The sequence below is a fragment of the Typha angustifolia genome, chromosome 6 (assembly GCF_048772165.1).
Source record: "Typha angustifolia cultivar Huaian chromosome 6, ASM4877216v1, whole genome shotgun sequence".
NCBI lineage: Eukaryota > Viridiplantae > Streptophyta > Magnoliopsida > Poales > Typhaceae > Typha > Typha angustifolia.
In genome coordinates, this window is record NC_133244.1 from 9,939,886 (window position 1) to 9,965,081 (window position 25,196).

Below are 25,196 nucleotides of genomic sequence, written 5' to 3' on the forward strand. Positions count from 1 at the left end.
TCTACTTTTCCCACAATATTTGTGTATCAAATTTTGGAAAGAATATTTCACCCATCATTAATTTCCTAAAGTAATAGGACACCCTTTTGAAGTTTGGGTGCTTTGTGAATATAGAAGCAGATAAATTACCTTGTTATAATATCTAAAATATATAAATTGCTTTTAATTATTAAACATTTTGATTTGAAAATTTGAGTTCGGATCATGGGCCTGAGGAAAGCCCAAATAACGAACCCAAAAGCCCGGCCCAACTTGGTTTTCGTATTTCCCCCCCAAAGCCCCAGTGGCACCGCCGTAGTTTCCACGAACTCCGAGCTTCTTTATTCGCCTCCTAAACCCCCAAAATACTTCCCTAATCTTCTTACAACTCTTATAATACTTTCTAACTTTCTTTTGCCTCTTCTCGCTCGCATCTCCTCGCGACCAGCGAAAGACGAGCAAAAAAGAAAACAAAAGCGAAATTTCGAGCGAGGGAAATCAGTGTGCGTGTTCGTGACGCAGTCCTCTATTTCTTATTTTGGGAGAGCTAGGGTTTCATTCCGACGCGCTCGAGCTCTTCTCCCCTCGTTCTAGAACCTTGGGTCGATTCGCTTGGTACCATTTCTAGGGTTTATTGAATCTGATCCGAGGAGGGTTTCACATGGCGGAAAAGCTGAGGGATTTGAGCCAACCGATCGATGTCGCGGTCCTCGACGCCACCGTCGCGGCGTTCTATGGCACGGGATCTAAGGAGGAGGTGAGCCGCTTGGTTGCTTAGGACAGTTCTAGTTGCATTGCTGTCCTTCCTTGGGATATTGGGAAGAGTTGGGGGTGGTTATTTTGCTTCGGTTTGGTGCTTTTTGGCTGGAGGTGTGGTTTAAATGGGGTTTGGGTGGTTATTTTGATGTTATTGGTGTTTAAACCGTTCGATTTTGCATGAGAAAAAAGTTGTTTTACCCTCTCCAAGTAAAATTTGTATGTTCTTTTTCTGAATTGAGTACTGTTTTGGGTTACTAGGAGTTAACGGGCGATGTTTTGAAGAAAAAGAGGGTCTTTTATTGCAGAGCATTGTCTCTTTGGAGTACAATGTAGGTCTTTGGGCTGTTCAGGAAATGCTTTTATCTTTCCGCCCCTTGAGGGCTGTATGCTATCTAGACAGTGTACTGGTGTTGTCCTAAATTGGTTGCAAGTATTTGAAAGAGAAGAATCTGTCTTTTCCAGAGTAATGCTATTCTTACAAACACTTCACAAACATTCTACAAGCAAAATGATGTGGCAACTTGGTGACCCTTGATACTTTCTCTCTCCACTTCACAACCAATCAATCATCTCCATTAATGTGCAAGATGATGCCACATCAACACTTTTTTTAGAATGTTTGTGAAGTGTTTGTGGTTAAGACTTTATTCCTTTTTTTCAATACAACTCACTAAGGGCTTTGCGGCTGTCGGTTACATCTTTTTCTATGGCCTTTTAGGTTTTTTGCTTTTGTCCTTGTCCTCTTAATTTGATGTAATTTCTATTTAATTCTTTTTCTGTTTGTTTGCGGTAGAGATCAACTGCAGATCAGATATTGCGAGAGTTGCAGAACAACCCAGATATGTGGCTGCAAGTGGTTCATATTCTACAGAACTCACAGAATTTGAACACTAAGTTCTTTGCGCTTCAAGTAAGTAGAAATAATTTTGTTTAACCAAAAATATATACTATATACCAGGTTCTATACGCTACATACTTTAAGTCCTTGAAAATAAGCATTCATTTGGCGACCTATAGATGATTTGTGTTTTTCGATCGATTATTTCCTGTATGTTTAGATTATGCTGTTTTACTGCATATCTGGTTTGGAAGAACTATACATGGCTATTTATCCTCTTCATGACATTTTGATCCTTGTGATCGGTTATCATTGTCCCTTTCCCCTTTTAGATACTGGAAAGTGTTATCAAGTACAGATGGAATGCTTTGCCAGTTGAACAACGTGATGGAATGAAAAATTATATATCTGATGTTATTGTACAGGTAATGTTCTTCTAGTGAAGTGTATGATATTTTTATTCTGTCATTATGCACAATTTTACTTTCTTTTTTTCAACTTCTAGAATGTTGTAATAATTTATCATGTGGTTTTTCTTCTCATTTATTGTGGATCTAACCAGCTTTCCAGTAATGAAGTCTCTTTCCGGAGGGAGAGGCTATATGTCAATAAACTTAATATCATATTGGTACAGGTATGTGGTTTTCTCATTTTGCATCTTTCAGCCTCTCAGTTCGACAGCTAATTATTTACAAGGTTGTATGCAGTTTCTAATTTGTTTTTAAATTTGGTCTTATATACTTCTGCATTATTTGTTTGGTTAAACCCGACATACCTCTTATCTCTCATACATGAGTTTTTGGTTTCCTCTTTTTTTGAGATGCTTCTGATCATTGGATCTGGAGCATGCAGACCCTGTGTTGAACCACTTGTGCAAATTACACCCCATTAACGTTGAACACGTAATCTCAATCCTGAAAACATTTGGCCTAGGCATAAGGTCTCAGGTATCATTCAGCATGTGTCACTGGGATGTGAACTTGGGAGCATTCATCTACCTAGGCTCTGTTAACTAATTGAGCTCAATCTAATTTGCAGCAAAAATAGTTTCTTTTTAGTACCTTACAGGGTATATGTTTAAGAGGTGTATGCTGGTTTCCTTTTCTTGTCAAACTACTTTGCTTGATTATTCATGTTTTCTATGATAACAGGTCTTAAAGCATGAGTGGCCTGCTAAGTGGCAAACCTTTATTCCTGATCTTGTTTCAGCAGCAAAAAGTAGTGAAACAATCTGTGAAAATTGCATGGCTATATTGAAGGTATCTATTATTTATTTGAGAGTTAGGATCTTTATCACCAAATTTGTTTTTCTCTGTTTAATTTAGAATTCAAATGTTCAGCTTCTTAGTGAAGAAGTTTTTGATTTCTCAAGAGGAGAGATGACACAACAAAAGATTAAGGAACTTAAGCAGTCATTGAATAGGTGAGATTGATTTCATTGACTTACTTATAGTTTACCACATTTATGATACTAATTTTCTACTGGATTGTCTCATCCTGAAACAGTGTTAGATGAATTCTTCATATGTAATGTGTTTTTCTGGCTACCTGATTCCATCGTTGACTTCATGGTTGCTCATTTATATTGAGAAAAAAGAACTTGACTTGCCTAGAGTTTGGCTTTTTCATTTTTTTTTCCTTTTTTTGTGGTTTTTCTTAATGACTTAATCATCAAGTATCATCTAGTATATTGTTTTGTTAATTTCCATGCGTACAAGATAAAAGCCAAACTACATTCTACTTAATTTCTTGTTTGAAGGTTCTCTCTTGAAGAAATTTGTTCGTGTTGAAGTAACTTTGAATCAGTGATGGCCATGTCACGGACACGAACTGTGTTGACCACTGACTGGCATGTGTCACGGTACTTGTCGGCCGAACCGTAAGAGAATGAGAGAAAAAGGTAAAGGATAATCGCCTTCGCTGTCGCCGATCGTCGCTCGCTTTCACCGTAGTTGTCGCTGGAGCTTGCATTGGATGCCTACCTAGAGAGAGAGAGAGAGAGAGAGAGAGAGAGAGAGAGAGAGAGAAGGGGGGGTTATCCGTTAAAAATTTAAGTTGCGAATCCGGATCACTCGACGCGAGCTCAAGCAACGGTGTGGGAGAGTGGCAATCGGCGACGGGTAGCTTGATGACGAGGTCGATGGCAAACGGCAAAGCTATTAGGAGGAGTATTGTGTCACATGCTAGTACGCCGCCGGCACAACCATCCATGTTATGAATTATTTGTTTTTAGATTTTATGGATTCATGAAACTGAGTTTCATATTAAATGATTATATCTGAGTTGATTAAATGATTGTGAATTTTGATATGTGCATTCTTCTACTCGACAAAGTGATATCTGTCACTGAAGAGTAAGATATAACTTATGGTTGGAGTACTTCATGGGACTCGAGAAAACCAGTTGATCGGATAGGGCTACAATTTCCTCAATTTCAATCAACTTGCATGCTAGCTGGGCGTGAGCTTCTTAGCTTTACCTAGATTCATGAGCATCGTAACTCACACCAAGTACTGAGTTTGAGAGTAGCTGGATTCACGACAACTTGTGTACTTCTACATTTTAGTGACCTACAATCTTCTCGTGTAATATGGCTTCAGCATTTTCTAGTAGTTAACTGATGTTTGATCTGTGAATGGCTTTCTGATTACTCATGAGTATATGCGAGGAAATCGTTTCAGATCCAAGACTTTAGTTACTGCTAAAAGACACATTTAGGTTTATTTTTGAGTCTTCTGTTCTGAAAGAGGTGGTGTATATTATTAATTGGTCAGCTGAAGGTGGTGCAACTCTATCTAGTTCCACAACACTAGCAGTCTTCTTTGTTCTTAACTATGTAATACTACAAGTAAAGAAGTTTCTTTATGTTTGTTTGATGGTACCGTTGTCTTGATGCTTGTTCCATTATCATTATAATTGAGGCTATATGTCGGATTGTTTGGACAGCTCCTCTTTCTATGCATATGCTGACATATATATTGGATTACCTGGATAATTTTCCTTCAGATCTTATAACGTTTATAATGAATTAGTTAAGATAGTCACTTTTGTGTCCTTGTCAACATAACAATCTTCCTGTAATTGTCTTTGTTTCTAAACAGTGAGTTTCAACTCATTCATGAGTTATGCTTATACGTACTATCAGCGTCACAAAGAGCAGAGCTCATTCGGGCTACATTGGCAACACTTCATGCTTTCTTATCATGGATCCCTCTTGGTTATATATTTGAATCACCACTGGTTCGTTCTTAAACAAATAACAGCCATAAGTTCGCTATTACTGATTTTTTATCTAGTAGTCATATGCTTGCTTTTGATGTATATATTTCTGAAGCTCGTCATACTTATTATTCTCTTTTTTGTTTTTAATTCTTTGGTAGCTGGAGACACTCTTGAAATTCTTTCCAGTAGCTTCATATCGGAACCTTACACTTCAGTGTCTAACAGAGGTACATTTAATCCATTCCTCCTTACTCCTATGTATGTTATTTCATGTATCTTCAACAAAGCTATCAGAAGTTGTATTGACTTTAGAAATGTCACTATTGGGGTTCCTGTATCAGTCAGTATGGGACATTTTGACCATTAAACTAGTCTGTGCTACATGGCACATACTCTTTTCCCATAAAGTTTCTACGCTTTTATCTGTCATTTTACATATATTATGACACCTGATTTTTTGCAGGTTGCTGCTCTTCAGTTTGGCGACTTTTATGACATGAAATATGCAAAGATGTATACTGTATTTATGATTCAATTGCAGGTATATATGAAACATCCTATGCCTTTCCCCTCTTTTCTGTGTCATTTTTCCCCAATTTTTTTTCCTTGTATTTCACTTTGAGACACATTTTTCTGTGATGTTTAGACTATTCTGCCGCCTGGAACAAATATCCCTGATGCTTATGCAAATGGCTCTAGTGAAGAGCAGGTATTCTTTCAGTCTTCAAACTGAGTGTTTGACTTGCTTTGCTTTGGCTTGGATCATTTTATATTATTATGATTAGTCATTGTGAGCATTATTTGCTTTCTGTAGCTAATGTTATTCTTTACTCCTATGTGCAGGCATTCGTCCAAAACCTTGCGCTGTTTTTCACTTCATTTTATAAGGCGAGTTAGTAGTCTTATGCTCTTAACATTCATACAAATAATACAGAAGTTTAATTTGATGATAAGGCAGTAACTTTAGAGGAAGTAGTTTTAGTTTTTGTTCACATCTGCATCCAGTAATCTTTTACTGTTGCAGTAGCTGAAACTATTATCTTTCTGATAATATAAGTTTCCATGCAGAAAGAACTGGTAGGTAGTGCCTTTTGCATCATTTCTTCTATTTTCTTGAGCTATTCATATAATAATGTTACTAGTTCTTCTTTGGTGTGGTTAATATGTGGATCCATATTCCAGTGTATCTCAAAGAGTATGCATTTTGACTTTTGAGGCTTGCAATTTAAAATCTCTGACTTAGAGTTCACTCTTTGTTTCTTTTTTTTCCTTTGGTTGCAGTCTCATGTACGTGTATTAGAATCCACTCCTGAAAATAGAGCTGCATTACTTTTGGGTCTTGAATATCTTATTGGAATATCATATGTTGATGACACAGAGGTTTTCAAGGTTAGAGACTATTAAGTTCACAAAGAGTTGGTGGAAAATATTATACAGTAGTTTCTTACATGAAAATTGTTGGGCAGGTTTGCTTGGACCATTGGAACTCATTAGTCCAAGAACTGTTTGAAGAACATCACCAGATGGATCCTACAATTGCTGCAAGCATAATGGGACTTCAGGTACTTGTAGTTTGATATTTTTCATTTTTGCCCTTCTTGCGAGGAACATAAGTTTCATAATTATTCTACGATCCTTATTGTTTAGCATCTAATAAATAAATGTAATATTTTCTTTCCTTGCCTTGCCTCTTTTTTCTTTATCTCGTTTCTATGATTGTTAGTATATCTCAATCTGTATTCTGTAGGCCCCATTGATCCCAGGAATTGTTGATGGTTTGGGTTCGACAATTCTACAAAGGAGGCAGCTTTATTCAAGTCCATTATCGAAGTTAAGAACACTCATGATTTGTCGTATGGCAAAGCCTGAAGAGGTATTGATTGTTGAAGATGAGAATGGTAACATTGTCCGTGAAACTATGAAGGATAATGATGTCCTTGTTCAGTATAAGGTATGCCACTTGAAGATTATTGATGCATGTATGATGTTGGGCATGGTGCTGCTCTTCTTTAAATTTGCTTCTTAATTTATTCTCACCTTGATCATGCTTGATTACTCTAATATGTTGCATTTGTCAAGAGACAATTTGATCTTATGCAGTTTTATGATTAAATTTTCTTCAGCTTATTATCTGCAGAGGCATCTCTGAGCTCTTCATATGAAATATTATATTCTCTAGAAATGGACCTAGTGCAAGAAAATACCTTACTTTCCTGATACCTTTTTCTATTGCTTTGTGCTTTATTTTCTAATATTAACAGATCATGAGGGAAACGCTGATCTACTTGTCACACCTTGATCACGAGGATACAGAACAGCAGGTATGGCTTTATTGTGGTGTTTTGCTACATATAATATTTGAATCCTTTATGGGCTTAAATTTTTATGCATATCGGGCTATCCATCCTGGTCTGTTCTCATTCTAAAAGAAAGTTTCTCTCTTTCTTAATTAACCATTATTTTGGACCTTTATTGGTGATTATTAACTTTGAGAGCATAACATGGGAGGTCATGATTTTTTTATGGCACTGAAAACATTTTAAGAAGAATGAGTGTTTTGTTGGTTATACAATTTGAGAGGTTATGTTCAAAACTTCAAATGACCAAGAATCAGTTACTTCTTTTCACCTTCTGATTGCAAGTTTGTATGATGAATCAATTAGCTGCATTGCAGCTCCTAAATTACTAAGTTGTGACAGCTTCCCTCAGCCAAAATCTTCATTTTTCCTAAATGCAATGGCATCTGCCTAATTGTTATTTTGTTCAGGATATAGCTACTGGAAACTTTTTACTCTGGGATGTATAGTGCTCAGTGCTTTCTAACTTGAATTATTTTGACATTTTAGATGCTGAATAAGTTAAGTAAACAATTGCATGGAGAAGATTGGACATGGAACAACTTAAATACTTTGTGCTGGGCGATTGGATCAATATCTGGTTCCATGATGGAGGATCAGGTAAGCTATTACTGAATATTGTCAAGTGCTAGAGGACATAGATTAAACATAACAGTCTGTTCTCTCCCAAATGTGCGATTATAACAGCTGTCTTTTTTAGCACATGCATTAGTCATTGCTGTTTTTAAAAAAGAATTTGTAGGTACACTATTGTTGTTAATCTTTTGTTGTTTGACAGGAGAATAGGTTCCTAGTTATGGTAATTCGTGATTTGTTGAATCTCTGTGAAATCACAAAGGGAAAAGACAACAAAGCTGTAATAGCAAGTAATATCATGTAAGCATCATGAGCATCAAGTTTTCATTTTGTTTCAGTATTTCAACTTTTTATTTACTCAAGTTTCTCATTATATGAATATCAGGTATGTTGTGGGACAGTACCCTAGGTTTCTTCGAGCTCACTGGAAATTCCTGAAAACTGTAGTGAATAAATTGTTTGAGTTTATGCACGAAACACATCCAGGAGTTCAGGTACTTATTTTCTCTCTTTTATTATATGCTTTTTGCTCTTCCAGTATGTCACTATATAGGCATGATACCACTGGGCATGGTGGGCCTATTAATATCCGATAATTGTATCTTCATTTAAAAGTATTGCCATCAGAGTTATCGCTTCATCTTTCTTAGAGTATTTTGTAGCACACCATTTTATACGTCTAAGTGAAACAAACAAATAGGCTGGCAGGATGCATCCAGTTTTTAAGAGATCCTTGATTTCAGTGTTTCCCTTCAGATATCTTGTTATCAACAAATTCCGCTGATATTAATTTTGTGGCATCTGTATAACTGTCTAAGTCAGTTGGTCATTATCCCCTTCATAGTCATTCTTGAACCAAGAAGATGCCAATCCAATTTAAATCTGCTGCACATAATCAGAGCACTGGATTTATGAATGCACTATAGTATAATAGTCACATTCCTGTATCAGATGACACTGTATTAAAATCTTGATGTCCGTCTTTGCCAATTACCTTAGGAGTTGGTAGTGTTTGCTCTTTCTTCAGCTGACCATATCAACTAATGCATTTACTTAGATTGAGTTCTTTAGCACACTTCTCAATTCTTATTTATAGCTTTTGATATCACCAAGTAGTATGGTAGAGGAATCCTGATATTAGTTGAAAATATCTGGACTTGCATTCATATATCTATCTCTGACGACTGGAAGACTGTTGAACACAACTTTTATCTTACTTCTGATACTTGTAGTTATTTTTATCTCTTCGTAGTCTAGTTTCCCTTCTTTTCTCTTGGCTGTTCTTCCATCCGACTACCATATCTGCGTAGAAGTAATACTCTGTTTATCACTCTGAGAATCATTTGGTTTTAATTCTTTAGTTCATATCAGTTATTTCGATGTCGATGTTTCACTATCAGCAACAAGCTGTGTATTTTGACCTTATGTGATATTTATGTGCCTTTCATGCCTGCTTTGCTCACTTCAACTTTTGGATCACAAATAACTTTTTCTGAGTTCCTTTTTTTATTTTTCAATTTGTTATGCTATTTGATTGAACCATATTTGCTAGCTCATCTAGTTCCTTCATTACACAGATTTTTGATCTGGAGAAGATTTCTGGTGTAATGCTTGATATGCTTCTTTATTCAATTTTTTCTTTGGTTTGCAGGATATGGCATGTGATACTTTCCTAAAAATTGTTCAGAAATGTAAACGCAAGTTTGTCATTATGCAGGTAGATTTAGCTATTTCTTTCCTTTAAATAGTTGAACTTAGTGTATATTTTTGAAAAGTTTGAAAATGCCAGTGTTGGTACATACATAAATTAGGCATGTAATCTGTCTTTTTTTCTTATTTTAATGCTAGTCCATCAATCATTTTGTGAGAATATTAGCATTGGTTTATCACATCCATAAGAACAATTTAATGTTATGAAGCAATCATCTACTTTTTGCTGAAGCATGAGTATTTTTAATTTTGATATCTGAGAGCACAATCTATGCATTTTAGTTCTTAATATTGCTAGAAACTCCACCAGTCCTTCGTGGTCTATCTGTTCCTCGTCTACTATTCATTCTAGTTTTCACCTCAACTACAGGTATCAACTTGGAGGATGGATTTACAACATTTTTTATGAAACTATGTACTGTATTAGTACTTATTTTAGATACAAAAGCTGCGCAATATTTGAAGATGGCCTTGTGGCTTGTGGTTAACTCAATTTTATATTTTTGTTATATTGATCTAAAGTCTATCCAAGGATCTGAGACCAGGTTTTCCATCTGGTCAAGCAGTTCGGATCAGACACATTTTTATTGTTTTATTGTAAGCTGAGTATCAGCCAATAATGTGGTTGGATGATCCTTTTCCTATAGCAACCGTCATTTTAAAATTTTCTGACCTACTTATTTGCTTTTCTTTCTTCTTTCTTTATTGCTTCAATGCATATTGTATTATAGAATTTGTTTTTCTCACAAGCTAGCTGTCTATCTAGGTAGGGGAGACTGAGCCATTTGTATCTGAACTTCTATCTTACCTTGCAAGTACAATCGCAGATCTTGAGCCTCATCAGATACATTCATTTTATGAGTCGGTATAGTGATGCACCTAACTGTGACATATTTTTGGTAGTACATTGTTTAATTCCCTCTATAATTTCTGATTCTTTATACTTCTATGCATTTGTCAGGTTGGCCACATGATCCAAGCAGAATCTGATCCTTCTAAGAGGGATGACTATCTGAAAAGGTTAATGGAGCTTCCAAATCAGGTACAATTTTCGTTATATTATTTAGCACTGATTCTCTACTTTTTTGGTTTGAGTTTCTGTTGCCATCTCATAAGCAACATATCTGCATCATCTGTTGATTGCTTTCAACATCACTGATTTCTCGCAGAAATGGGCTGAAATCATTGGACAGGCAAGCCGAAGTGTGGATCTACTAAAGGATCAGGAGGTTATAAAGACTGTTCTAAATATATTGCAGGTATTTCAAGGAAAGCTTGATTCTAAATCCTGTAATTTATGCTTGTCAATATCTACTATAACATTTGATAGCTTTGGAAAAGATGATGGTTGAAATGAGCTGATATCAGCCTGAGTTGATTTATCCATCCCTTTTTGTAACTCTGCACATATTCTAATTGAATGTGCTTCTTGGCAGACGAACACAAGTGCTGCTAGTTCACTTGGACCATGTTTTTTCCCACAAATATCGTTGATTTTTTTGGACATGCTTACCGTGTACAGGTATGAAATTTTGTTTATTAATCAGAAATTGAGAGATATTGATATTCAGTATGAAGTACTAAGGTGTTTCTGGAATAATTTCCTTCATCTACATTTTCTCCCAGCACTTCCTACATTAAATAGTCTTAACTTTTTTAACATAATGGCCTTATAAGTAATATAACATTCATTTTGTGTCTGCTCTTAGGCATGTAAATGTGTGTGTTATCTGTATATTTATGTACACACACGTGTGTGTGTGTGTGTTTGAGGCGTATGCGTGCCTTCATACACCTGAGAATTTACACTATAAAAGTTTGTTGCATACTGTTGGATAATTTGGGTGCTTTTTTGTTGTTGTAATAGAATGTACAGTGAGCTCATATCTAACACCATAGCTGAAGGTGGACCATTTGCTTCAAAATCATCTTATGTAAAGCTATTGCGGTAAGTACAAATCTGCAGTTATGCCTGATATGCATTTATATGTCATTTTCTTTTCCTCATAGTTAGCATTCAAATGCTTCTCACATTGCTAAATATTTCTACTGCAAACAGATCTGTGAAGAGAGAGACTCTCAAACTGATTGAAACATTTGTAGACAAGGCTGAAGATCAACCACATATTGGAAAACAGTTTGTTCCACCAATGATGGATCCTGTCCTTGGTGATTATGCTAGAAATTTGCCTGATGCGAGGGAATCTGAAGTCTTATCCCTATTTGCCACAATTATAAACAAGTATATATGCATTTCATTGTGTTTTCCCTTCTCTTGCTTATTTTCACATATTTTTGAACTACATCTTTAAATCCTTTATCTTCTCATGTGTAGTTATATATTGTCAAAGAATTTATTCTCCTGATGCGCAGTGCAGTTGGGATTCGTAATATCATGCGGGACAATTGAATCTGTGTCCATCTCCTTAATAAATATTGTATAGCTCGGTCGCATAATTTATATTGGCTAGTTTTATTTTTCACTATATTTTTATCAGGGGTTAATTCCGATTTTTCTTCCCTCAATTAGCACTCAGAATTCTGACTTATGTAAGTTTTGGCCATCCTATTTACTTGTCTGTGGTTCAAGATGATGTTTTTAAGATCTCCTACCACATTAGGTTCTTGAATTCTTCTTTATCATGGGATGTGCCTGCTCGGCTTCTACCTAGATATTATGGCCTATTCTATGTTGCTGCTTGATGGAAATATTATGGCCTATTCTGGAAGAAAGGATTGTATAAACTTTAAACCAATTATTTTCTGGCTATAAGTTTCATGTTTTAGTTAAGTTTTTGAAATCTAAACACAAAGGTTGCGAAGTCTAATTTGACTTATAGATAGAACTATAAGCCAGGGAGCCAAGTGAAACTTACCTTCTTGATGCGTGTGTGCATCTACTGTTCGGTATACAATCTTTCTTTGTTCCATAACAACTACTGTAAGCCACCAGTCCATACATTTGTTTTTAGTTCCATAGGATTCTAAAATATGTTCTGATTTCCAAAGTTGTGCAAATTTTAAGAGGGTGAAAGGTTTGTTAAGAGGGCGAAGGCAAAAATTAATGTTTGAGGAAGAGAAGGATCCGTATAGCTGAACCCAAATAGTTGAGATTAATGGCTTCTTGTTGTTAGTACTTGGTAGTGGTATTGTTTTGAGATTTATCGTCACTCTCCATCTATTCTGGTCTTCTGGCACAGTATAGTTGGGCGCATTATTTTTCTTAGGCATCTATAAAAAGCCACAAAAATTATGTAAATGTTAGTGTCAGTCATTTGGAACATTGGAAAAGTACATTTCAAATTATTAACCAGATTATGACATACTTTCAGATGTGCTGCTTATGGTAAATACATGTGATTAAACTAGCACCAAAAGTTATATACGGATGTCATAGACTCCTTAAAGAAGTCCTGTACATGACAAATACGATTTTGGCTTAATCCTACCTAGTCAATAATTTTGGCTTAAGTATTTACGCACAGTAACCGCATGGTGGACCTTTAAGGAGTGATCCAATTCAAGTTGCAATGTGCAAGATGGTGGAAAAAAGAGTAGATTATTGAGCAATAAGAAAGGAGATCATGGTTCTCAAATTGCTGACAACCTCGGCCCTTGATAGCTCTGAATGGTAGAAAATGATACTCATAGCGAATTCAGAGCATTCAAGATCAGGCTTTGAAATTTTTCATTTTTGTTTTATTCTTTTCTAAGTTAAATATTCTTTATCTTTTTAGTTTTCCTAATTGAATTTGCCTTTTTCTGGGGGTTTTTCTTTTTGCAGATTAAACCATTTATGTTAAATCTTTTTATCCTTTTCTGGAATTGTTTCTTATAGGTATAAAGGTGCAATGATGGAGGATGTGCCTCGCATATTTGAAGCTGTTTTCCAGTGCACTCTCGAGGCAAGATTATGCACTAATTTTGAAGAATAAGAAAAGATTCTTGATGGTTTTTTTAATTATATGAAAATGTCCTTTTCTATGTTATTTAGATGATTACCAAAAATTTTGAAGATTATCCTGAGCATCGTCTCAAGTTCTTCTCTTTACTACGTGCTATTGGGACCCATTGTTTTCAAGCTTTAATTCAGCTGTCTAGTCAGGTTAGTGTTTTGATCTGTCTGCACCTCATGAAGATATAATCCCAATTGTATCTTCTTTAGTTACTTACAGGTCTTCTTTTTGTTTGTTATATTGTTGATTTTGTCCTGATAGCAATTGAAGCTTGTTATGGACTCCATAAACTGGGCTTTTCGGCATACTGAGAGAAACATTGCTGAGACCGGTCTTAATCTATTACTCGAAATGCTGAAAAACTTTCAGGTTTGACTTATGACAAATCTCGATGAGACGCTAATAAATGCATCTGTACGAAATGTAACTTTTGGCTTGATAACTTTCAGGTTTCGGAGTTCTGTAATCAATTTTATAGGAGTTACTATTTGACCATTGAGCAAGAGATTTTTGCTGTCCTGACAGACTCATTTCATAAGCCAGGTTTTAAGCTCCATGTGCTAGTGCTACAACACATGTTTTGCCTGGTAAGATACAAATACTGTCAATGCCCGTTAGTTCTTCACTTATTCTTTCTGCTGAGTACATGTAGCGCTTGATATTCAGGTTGATTCTGGTTCATTAACTGAGCCCCTCTGGGATTCCTCCACTGCACCTTATCCACACCAAAACAATATGATGTTTGTTCGTGATTACACCATAAAACTTTTGGGAACATCATTTCCAAATATGACATCAGCAGAGGTAGCAATTTTTGCCAATTTCTATTCTATATTGACCCCTCGAATCCTCAATCAAAATTATGGTTATGTTTTTCCAGGTGACTCAATTTGTGGATGGGCTTTTCCAATCAAAAAATGATCTTCCAACTTTTAAGGACAACATAAGAGACTTTCTTGTGCAATCGAAAGAGTTCTCTGCACAGGTATCCAGATATATTTGCCCAACAGTAATATAGTCTCATCTATTTTTGTTTCTAGACAAAAGTCTGAGGTTTATACTATTCTGCTGCCTGAAATGACCAGTCAGCTGCTGATTCTTGGCATCCCTTTTGCAAATATATTCACTGTGATCTCAAAGGCTTGTTCCAGTATTATGTTTTATTTTGTCACTTAAAAACTGAAAATCTAAAGTCAGATAAGCATACCCTTTGTTTTTCTATTCAAAGAATTTGTTCATATACAATCAGAACTATCGTTTTCTTTATTGTTATAGATAAGCAGAAAGCATGTATTCAACCTTAGATTTGCATTTGTAAGATATGCTAATTATCTTGGTACCTGCATTGTTTGCCTTACATTTGTGGAGCATGTAGGCAATTCTGACAGATGTATGCTATGTTCAGTACTCTTCAAGTTTATCTTGTGGTCCTTAGCATAAGAAGCTGCGAATATGGGGACATCTGACTCAGTATTTAATTCATTTATCCAGTTTCTTCTCCACTCTTCTATTTGTTGGTATTAGCAGGTTAATTATCGTTGTTATAGAAAATGGATAGTGATTTCTAGCAAATGTACTCGGGAGATGAATTTTCAATACAAAAAGGAATATAAAATGTGAAAAAAGGTTCGTGGGTAAGTTGGTGAATACCAAAATCCAGATGTTTGAACTCCATCTGCCCTTCTCCAAACATGTCTGGTCTTTAGGAGTTTCTGGACAATGCTTTCGAGCTGTCAAAAAGGCCGTAAATAAATGTTTATTAGGAGCCATTGTGTTTGATTCTCTTTTTTTTTTTTAATTGTAGAAATCAGACTAGCTCTGCTATAATGTGGATTAAATTTGATATACAGGATAACAAGGATCTTTATGCTGAAGAGGCTGCTGCACAGAGAGAAAGAGAACGGCAAAGGATGCTGTCCATTCCCGGGCTTATTGCCCCTAGTGAATTGCAGGATGAGATGGTGGACTCATAATGCTTGACGGCTCCATGCAGCTAATTCCACATTTTTTTCTTCATCGACTCTCTAATTCGAGGAGGGGACCGCTTCGTGTCATTTGCCAAATTTTCTGCCGAAGTGATTAGAGAAGCGCGTTTTTGTCATTTCTATTTTCACACCTTCCACTGATTGTTCTAAAATTGTTCAGGAGCTAGGCAATGTCTCAGGGCTGTTTGGACTGCTGGTGATACTTGCAGGCTTGTGGTGTCTGGTTGAAGTAGCTGCAGCTCTTACAAAGAATGTATTTGCTAACATAGGTGTGTTGGTGATGTGTTGATCCAACCATAGTATAATAGGGAATACATGTTTATACTTGTTTGCTGAAATGAAGTGATACCTTTCAGTAAGATTTTCTTAGTTGTCACCTACAATTTTAGAATGGACGATCATTATTTTCTGTATTTTGTCTCTGTTGGGCGTGTAAAAATTTGCTACTGGTTTTTATTTAAGCTATAACACTAATACGGCAATTCTTGATCAAGGCCTAGTTTAAGGTCAATTTTAAAATAAGCATTTTATTATTATTATTATTTAAAATGAGAATCTTATTTTAGAAATATTTATTTTTTATGTTCATTTTGTATTTTAAAATATTTGTAATAAATTATGATATAAAGTGAAGAAAAAAATTGAAAAAAAAAGGTATTATTTTTTATAAAGTTATCATAAATATTTTTTTAAAAGTAGGTTGAGATAAATATTACTCAATTAGTAATTAGATTAGTGTATAGTATAAAATGTAATATTGATGAATAGCATTTATAGTTTAAGAGTATGGTTGTTTAGCTGTTATTTTAAAATGAGTAGTTGTATTTTAGAATAAAAAAAGTTATTCATGAAGTAGTTGGGTCAAGAGTTTTTTATTAATGTCGGTAGGCAACTATATGTATCCTGGGTTTATTTTGTTTGAATACACCTTCAGAACTTTCCCTAATTATTTCCGTACTCTTGAAATGAGCCAGTAAAAGCATTTACCTTGAAGTGAATTGGACGTACGAGTATAAAATAACAGTGATTAATGATCTCGGGATGCAAGCGGAGAGAAAAGCGCGAGATAAGCTATTTCAGTGATACCAAGCTAAACAGTCAATCGAGCATTATACTGAATTCATATAATGGTATTACATATAAAGGCGAAGATGTGACAAGATAGCAAGCAATTAATCACAAATGATGTGGAGATTACTGGTTAGTGTGCCCGAACGGTTTCTTTGCGTAAGAGCACGAGGAAAAACAAATAACAAATTCCTTATTAAATAGCAGAGTAGAACAGAACTTAGAGAGGTAGTAGTCGGCCGACAAAAATTTCCACAAACTGAATATAAAGGAAAACAGAAAGGTTCCGAAATACATAATTGTCAGTCTGGGGGCAGAAGTAATCTAAAAGTTCAAAATTTGGCTAGTACTTGACGAACCAAACGCAGATAGATCATCACCAAGCTTTACTTTGACTCTAGCAAAGAAGTTATCAGCCGCGAGTCCTCGATGAGGACCAGGAAGAAGAAGATGTAGAAGACAATCTCGACCCACCACCTCCTCCAAGTGAGGGGCGGCGGTCATCTCCCCGCCACCTATCTGTGGATTGTGGAGGACGGTCATCTTGTCGACCCCATCTGTCAGGCTCAGGTGTAGCTGGTTTTGGGCCATCAGTCTTCTCCCGTTTAAACCTCGGGACATACTTTCCTGGACTAGGCCCACTAGCTGCTGCTGCTGCAGCCGGAGCTGCAGCAGGGATGGGTTCAGAGACGTGTGGCCCAGAGACAGGTTCAACTGATCGTGATGCCACATCCGAAGCCCTTCCTAGGAGAGCCTCCCTTCTCAATCTTTCCTTCTCTTCCAATTCTTTCTCCCTCTGCCTCTGCCTCTCAGCAATGGCATCAAGCTTGGCTTTGCGCTCAGCTTCTTCCTTCTTCCTTCTTTCCTCCTCTGCAAGCAAAGAAATACATCAAGAAAAGAACCAAGACATTTCCTTGAAAAAGAAGCACCATTCCAAATGATCATTTAATTGTTTAGGATGAACATGATGAAATGGTTGAAAATTTTAGCAGCACTCTGCATGATTTATTAGACGAGCTAAAATAATGCCTTCAATTGTGTTTTCACATTGCTACATTTTTTACCTTCACGCTTCTGGGCTTCCTCCTCTTCACGCAACCTTATTAATCGTTCTTCTTCTGACCTGAGATAATAGAGTAACTTCCGTTTCCTCTCCCTTTCCTGCCTTCTCATTGTAACTAATTGGTTGATTCGTTCCTCCCGCTCCTGCCTGAGATGATTATACTCATCCTCACGGCGATTGACGATTTTTTCCTGGAAAGTTACCTGAAAAAATGGTAGACATTTTTTGTGAAGCTCTGCATCATTGTAAGGGAGATACAAAAGGAAAAGAGATACAGCATGCTCTCCAGCAAAAGCAAATCATGCATTGAAGGAATCAGTTTGACAAGGCAACTATGAACACAAGATATAGGCAACTTCTCACAGATTCTCAGTATGCACGTTTTCAAAAATATATGAAGGTCAACACTATCAAGATAAAGGAAAATCAGCTATCTTAGATATAAGAAATTTTACGTTGTGTATTGTTGTAATAATTAGTATACTTAAAAAACTCTAATTTTAGATCAAAACAATTTTCTGAAAGAACTGACATCCCACTTACAAAGATAGGATCATACCAAATGAATCATAATGAATGAAAATACATAACTACCAGTAGGAACCATACCTTATCTGCCAACATTCTTGAAAGCCTATTCTTTTCTTGCAAGTCGCCCGCATGGTGCTGTCTACTAAGCTCGATCTCTCTCTAGAAACAGCATTATTCAATATTGAAATAAACACAAGATACAGAGTGGGACTATTTTCTTAACTACATCAAAAAGTATGATGGAACAAACCCGTTGTTCTTGCTCATGTAGAATTTGCTCTTCCACCAGGCGTTGTTGGAATGCTTGCTCAATTAGCGGTGCCTCTTCTTCCCTCTTTGCCCGCTCTAAGTAATCCATCGTCTTCGCAAGTTTCTGCAGTTTCTTTTCCATCTCTTGACGCTCTTTCACTTGGTTGCTCAAGGCCATCTCAATGATGCTTTTCTTTGTAAATTTCTCCTGTAAAAGAGGAAGAACTCAAAATCTAGAGATATAAGTTGAAAGATGAGTTGCTCTGGTGATGTCATAAAAAATAGATATTCAAGAAAATGATAAGGCATCTTGTAGTTTCTCTAATCCTTACCAAATAAACATAAGGCATCTTGTGGTATAAAATAAACACTAAATTCATGCAACAAAAAATGGCTACAGAAAGATATGGAAAATAGAGCCAATTTCAATTTTGATATTCACAAGACCATAATGAACACATATGACTTGTTTTCAGATATACAATCAGAAAGAGATCTAAAGAGAAGCAGGAAAGATGACTCGTCTCTATGCTAGTCAATCCTTAATTAAATGATATCAATTTCACTTGACTGAGGGCAATAATTTATAGAAAGCATACACTGCTTTTGGTGAACAACTAGTATATATTAGTAAATTTTAATTAGAAAAACATAGAAGAGAATAAAAAATCAAGGTTAATTAGTTTGAGCATACCCCCTCAAGAATAGGCTTTTTGCCCTTCTTTTTAGAACGTTTTTCGATTTCAATAAGTAAGGCCTGTTCTTCTTGTCGTTCTTTCTCCTCTATTTCTCGCCGAATCCTCTGTTCCTCCCTCCTTGTATATTCAGTAGCAAGCCGCTTCTGTTCAGCCTCCTCCGAGATCTTCTGAAGTCTCAGCCTTTTAGATTCTTCCTCCCTTTCCTGGAAATAGTTGATGTTGTTCACACAACAGATTAACGAGGCATATTATGTATGAGTAGAAGGGGGGAAAAAAGCAAATAGATACCATTTCCAGCATCTGGCGTTCATGTTCTTCCTTGCGTTTCTCAATAATTGACTTTCGTGCAAGAAGCCTCTTATGTTCCCTATCCACTACTTCTGATAAACTGTACAAGCTTTCACCAAGTTTTGATTGCCTTTCCACTGGTGGATAAATCAGACTCCTTGCTTTATTAAGAGAATCCGCAAGAATGGTAAGGTGATCACACAGACTGTCAGATTCAATATCCTGGACACAGTAGGTGCCACAGTCAAGAAAAGCCAATGTAGGCAAAGAACTACGAGCACTTTTGAAATCAAGCACCTCAGAGTATATATTCAGTATCTTATGAGCTTTTCAAGAGAAAAAGAAGAGACATTTAAGTTTTAAAAATTAAATGCTGGTAAGGAATAGGAATATAGGATTGCCACCAACAAGCAAATGGAGTCCCTCATCTATTTAAACTTAAATCATTGTCAAAGCACAAAGAAAATGCCTTAACAAAAGCCTATACTTCATTTTCAAAAATAATGTGTTAGTAGACAGATGTAACAAGAAGACAATATATATATATATGACTTAACAAAAGCCTAGTTCACATACCAGATTACCAAAAACAACAGCACCCTTTAGATGATCAACTTTCATAGCAACAAAGTTGTATTTGACAGCATCAACTGAAATCTTCTCCACTACTGAGAAGTCGAAAAAGGGGATCATCTTTGACAGCATCTCAATCTTCATGGATTGGAACACCTGAGAAACCTGGAGAAAAAAGGCACCTTGGATGAGAACATATACAATAGTAAGTGCTAACATATAAATACTACACACAGCAAACTCGATGATAAAAACAATAAACATAAAAAAGAAACAACAAAAAGTTGCACCTGTTGTAGCACTCTCAAAGCAGTAAGCTTCTCCAATGCCGGAAGATACTGAGACAGTTGCACTTCTGGAACAGACGAAGCTGATGAGAGCTTGCCCCCAAGTTTGGAAATTTTGGTAAGCAATGGCTGAACTTTTGATGCAAGGTCTAATGGGAGAAATTCATGTTCTAATAGATTGTAGAGATCCTTCACTTCTTGGGAGACACATGTCATCACTCCCTTGGTAACCTGAAGAAAATAATCCTCACTAGATATGCAGAGAGAGAAACTTCATACAATATAAAGTAAAGGAATACCCAGAATACACTATGGATAAAAAAATTTTGGATGATCCTTTAAGTAAAATATATTGGCACACAATAGATGTGCTCAACTACCGTAAAAACGAAAGACAAACATCAGTAGCAGATAGCTTAACTACCTAAGAATTCTTAAACCAGCAGCCTTTGAAGCAACAAAGCAGCACAATTTATTCTTGATGGACTTCCCAGGTATTATCTAGAGATCATCTAGTCAATAAAATCCTTGAAATTGCAAGACTAGAGCTAATTTACCTATTGAATAAGTCATATTGATACAAGATAATGCTATGGTCGATTTAATCTTCATAGATACAGGACTTCACAAAATAGATCATCAGCTTCTAACAGATTTTACACTACTCCAACCTTTTGATAACCAGCAGTCTTCCAGACAAAGCAATATCAAAAAAATACTTTGCTACTATCATGCGATCTGTAATACAAAAATCAGAAATATTATAACGGGAAATATTGTAAATCATACCAACTCTGAGAGGAGTGCTGATCGTGAAAGCTGCAAATAAGATAAGAGCAAAAGGTCACGAGAAAGAACTTCACCAGAATACAGCAGTTTAGACAGTTGTAACTGGCAAATGAAAATACAAAAAAAAATTACCATTTCTCTACCCTCGCGTTTAGGATCAAGAGTGAAGTTAATCAAGCCAGCCATTCGTAAATTACGCTCTTTCTCATTTTCATGCTCAAGATGGGATGCACCATACTCATGGTTGTAAGGCATCACTGAAAGCGCAGCTAATAAAACAGAAGATGCTATCAGTTGCAAATCTTTTTGCGATAAGTTCTTATTGTAGCTCTTCTGCAAACCAAAAAGCTTAAACCATGCATAAGCATGATATAGATGGCTATTTGAAACCCAGAATATCTCAGTTAGCTTTGCATGATAGATAACCATCAACGAGGGCTTTGGATTTTTCTTCACCATGCTCATTAAACCATGAATATCCTCCACAGAACGGAAGGCTTCCTGTAAAAGAACATCAAGGAGGTATATGATAAGAACAAAGTGCCTTTCTGAAATTCTAGATTGAGCCACAAGTTGCTCAATAGCAGACCTGCCATAGCTCAAGATCAGTTGCTATCTTCAGTTGCTCCATTCTTGTATCCAAGTAAAGCTGCAAGCTCTCAGGAGCTGTTAGGTCGGGCCGGTCTCTTTGATCACGGTATTTATTTAGATTAGCGAGGTGGTTCCTTATGATCTCACACAGTCTACGGAATTCAGTGATCCTCTTATATTGTTTACAAAATTGGAAAGCCCGGTGTGCCGTCATCTGCACATTCAGATGAAAGAGAAAAAAATATAAGATGACACATATATATCCAGAAAACAGATGTTCATTCCCTACCAGAATAAAAAATGATGATCTTAACATCATAAATTTTGGCCCTAAATGCTTATCAACACCTCAAAAGATATATACAATTCTGATTGGCAATCCCATGATTCTAGTCAACACTACTTTTTGGCATGTACCCATATTTTGTTGCACATAATTATATTGTCAATCCAGTCACCATTGAAATAAAGGGTAAAGATTGCATCTACTTTTTTAGTCTAAAGGTTACAATGTCTGATTCCACTGAATCCATGGAACATATTGTCAAGAGGCAAACTTCACAAGAAAAAAAGGTGCAAGTATAACAAGAATTCCACATACTGCAGGCCAACTTTACATTAAACACTAATTGTTCAAAGTCCAAACACGATGTAGCAGAAACAAAATAAATTTTAGAAACTAAGAATATTACTCTGAAAGAATAGGAGAAGGAAAAATTCTCTTGAAGCAACTAAGTGAACTAACAAGTAGCACCCCGCCATCTTGCACATTGCAGAAACACACAGTGGTCAGACCTAGCATAACTCTGAGACTTGCTGTCCTTAAGTGTTAATGTTGTAATAGTGCAACACATTAATAACTAAAAAAGGAGACCCAGAATTCTGGAATTAAACTACGCAGAAAAAAAATACACCATCAAACAAGATTAACATACATTTTTCCAAGGACTCATGAATATTCTCGTGCTAATCTAATGAATAGCTTAAAAAGCATCAAAATCTAGTGACATCCGTAGAAAGGAGAAGATGTAGGCCAGGAGGCCTTCCTAATTATTGGGGGGACATAATAAGTATAGATAGCTTACTGCATATAGTGCTTCCAGCTTAGAATTGTTCCGCAGGATCTCAAGTACTGTTCTGTAGGTTTCCCACAAAAACTTGAACCATGGAGTCACGAGCTCCCTGTCAGATCTTTCTTTGCCTTTTTCTCCACTTACATAGCTTAGCATCAAATCCTCAGGCCTCTTATCTGCTTCCAAGTCCTCTACATCCAAAGCATCTTCCAAGGCTTGTGCTTGGCTCCTAGCTTGCTCAGCCTTCTCAGTAGAAAGTTGCATGAAATATTTTATAACCTCCTCCAAAGAGCTGACATTGACTTGTTGGCAGACTATCCGGTACTGAATAAGCCCGTCCTTTGCAAACCTGCCTCTCCGCATGTCCACACAGAGTTCGACATATTTAAACATGATCTTTTCCAGGGGCTTCTGCCAAGCCCTGTATCTCTTTGAAGTGATGAGGTCATGGAGCGCTTGTAAGGCAGCTTGCTGTTGGCCAACATTTACCAATTCTGAAGTAATGGGAATAAAGAAATTAATAATGGATATCTATGAAATTAATGCCATCAAGCAGTTTGCAGCGTTTTGTTGTGACAAATAAAAACTATGATGAAAAATGAAACATATAAGAATACTAGATATAACTATAAGCACTCTGGCAAAATATGAAACATAAATAACATAATTTCTGAAAAATCTTTGTTCTTGACTTAAATATTAGTATGATCTAGGAAAAATAATAATTCTGGGACTACTCTTGATAGCATAAATAAATGTACAATAGTATAACGAGTTTCCACTTTAAATTTGTCACAAGTAGTGCTTTATACACCAGAAGCTATTTAAAAAATCAGAACCACCAACTGCAAAAGAAAAACATAAATTTAGCATCAAAAGAGAATTCACATACAATTACTTACCCTCTGCACGCTTCAAAGCGTTTTCAGGCTTTGCAAAGGTTGCCATAATCGCCCAAAATGCTTTAGTTGGCGCCTGCTGTGTACAGCAGGCGCAATTAAGCCTGCATCACAAAACAATTTCAGATATATATCTTCCTTCTACAAAGCCTATGATAACTGCAAAATACTAAGGCATTAATCAAGAACAAATTCAAGTACACATATACAACTAAGAGTGAGGAATACCCATCATCCATAAGTCAGAGCTACAGGCTAATCCTATAGAAATCAGCACAAGAAAACCACTACCTTAGCTTACCAGTAGGTAATTGCTTAATTAGATTCCCTAATGCAATATGCCTTCTCTTCGAGAAAAAATTTTAGTTGGCCAACGTGAAGATCAATTATATGAACAATGCTAAAGGCTAATATATTGCATGGAATAAGATCGATACAGTTCATCAAATAAACTCATAGTTACCCCGGGAGTACAAATCTAGGAGATTCACAAAAATGATGTTCCCCCAACTCACTTACTATGCAAAATTGGACAACTAGTAGCCACGAAAACCACCTAAAAACCAGAAAGGTTCATGTAATACTTGGAAAAAAAAAAGCCAAAATGGCGAAATTTGCTCATTCCCCTGGAAAACAACGTAAAAAAGCCAATAACAGACGAATCTACTCAAAATATCCTAAAAGAACGCACAAGATGATCAGTTTCCCAGATTAATCACGCAAATCAGCAACTTTTGACCAGAACCCTAAAATCTATGGGAACTTAACAGATCAAATCCAAGCTAGGGTTTCTACACACGCACCCTTACGGAGGAAATCTGAGGGCTCGGAGACGACGATAGCGATCCAGAAATCTCAAGCACTCGAAGGGGATGGATCGGGAAACCTGCGCCGTCGCCGGAGAGAAGAAGGGCTTAGTTGGTTCGAAGGGGGGGCGAATGGAGGAGCTAAACTTAGGTTTTATAGAAGAGCACGTGAAGTACCTAGACTACCCTTCTCGGCGTTCTAAAATAACGAAAACCCTAGGTTTCGTCTTAGTGGGCCTAAGTACATCTCCAACAGATGGCTCTTTATCTAGAGCCTTTGGGCTCCAAATATAGAGCCGAGAGTCCATTGCACCCCGGCCTCTATATATTATTATAAAATTAATAGTATATATATATATATATAATTTATTTTAAATTATAATATAATAAAATTATGTGGTTAGAGATTTTTAAAATAAGATTTATATCCGGTAGTTTCAGAACTAATTTTAAATTACTAATTCTTTAATTAAACGCATTGAAATTATATTAGACAAAATAAACATCAAAATAAATACGTCATTACTAAAAATATTAAATATTACACAAAATAAACATTGAAATAAACATTACACCATTACTAAAAATATCAAAATTAAATTACACAAAATAAGCAAAAATTAATATTTAATAATAATAATAATAAATATTTAATTGTATGGTAAATTATTTTTATAGCCACGATTTTAATTATTCGCTCAGTATAGGAAGATCCAAGATAGAGAAATTCATTTTGAGCTTCGCAATGCACTGATTGAACACTTATGATAAAAACATTTTCGAAAGGATATGATTTTTAATATACTTTTTATTTGATGTATTTTATATTTAATGTATTTTATATTTGAGATTTAAATGTATTATGTATTTCATATATGATGTATTTTAATATTTAATAT

At 35.9% G+C, this 25,196-nt stretch overlaps 2 protein-coding genes across 2 annotated transcripts; one reads left to right on the forward strand and one right to left on the reverse strand.

Moving 5' to 3' along the window:
• Positions 1 to 374: 374 nt before the first annotated feature.
• On the forward strand, positions 375 to 15,871 carry LOC140760905 (protein EXPORTIN 1A). The gene is made up of 32 exons (XM_073097984.1): positions 375 to 736; positions 1,532 to 1,648; positions 1,909 to 2,001; positions 2,139 to 2,210; positions 2,728 to 2,835; positions 2,917 to 2,999; positions 4,678 to 4,816; positions 4,957 to 5,025; positions 5,262 to 5,339; positions 5,445 to 5,507; positions 5,642 to 5,686; positions 6,080 to 6,187; positions 6,265 to 6,360; positions 6,546 to 6,749; positions 7,060 to 7,119; positions 7,645 to 7,755; positions 7,934 to 8,031; positions 8,117 to 8,225; positions 9,383 to 9,448; positions 10,208 to 10,306; positions 10,403 to 10,483; positions 10,611 to 10,700; positions 10,878 to 10,963; positions 11,309 to 11,389; positions 11,501 to 11,683; positions 13,280 to 13,346; positions 13,436 to 13,546; positions 13,659 to 13,766; positions 13,847 to 13,984; positions 14,064 to 14,201; positions 14,278 to 14,382; positions 15,248 to 15,871. Exons 1-32 carry the CDS (start codon positions 641 to 643, stop codon positions 15,368 to 15,370), a joined length of 3,225 nt encoding a protein of 1,074 aa, XP_072954085.1. The 5' UTR covers positions 375 to 640; the 3' UTR covers positions 15,371 to 15,871.
• A 751-nt stretch (positions 15,872 to 16,622) lies between these two features.
• LOC140760873 (eukaryotic translation initiation factor 3 subunit A) lies at positions 16,623 to 24,448 on the reverse strand. The gene is made up of 14 exons (XM_073097938.1): positions 24,295 to 24,448; positions 23,495 to 23,595; positions 22,605 to 23,086; positions 21,518 to 21,733; positions 21,061 to 21,429; positions 20,929 to 20,958; positions 20,143 to 20,370; positions 19,856 to 20,017; positions 19,280 to 19,501; positions 18,988 to 19,194; positions 18,295 to 18,501; positions 18,123 to 18,203; positions 17,515 to 17,716; positions 16,623 to 17,320 (listed from the first exon to the last, which is right to left on the reverse strand). Exons 2-14 carry the CDS (start codon positions 23,538 to 23,540, stop codon positions 16,863 to 16,865), a joined length of 2,910 nt encoding a protein of 969 aa, XP_072954039.1. The 5' UTR covers positions 23,541 to 23,595; positions 24,295 to 24,448; the 3' UTR covers positions 16,623 to 16,862.
• Positions 24,449 to 25,196: the final 748 nt, after the last annotated feature.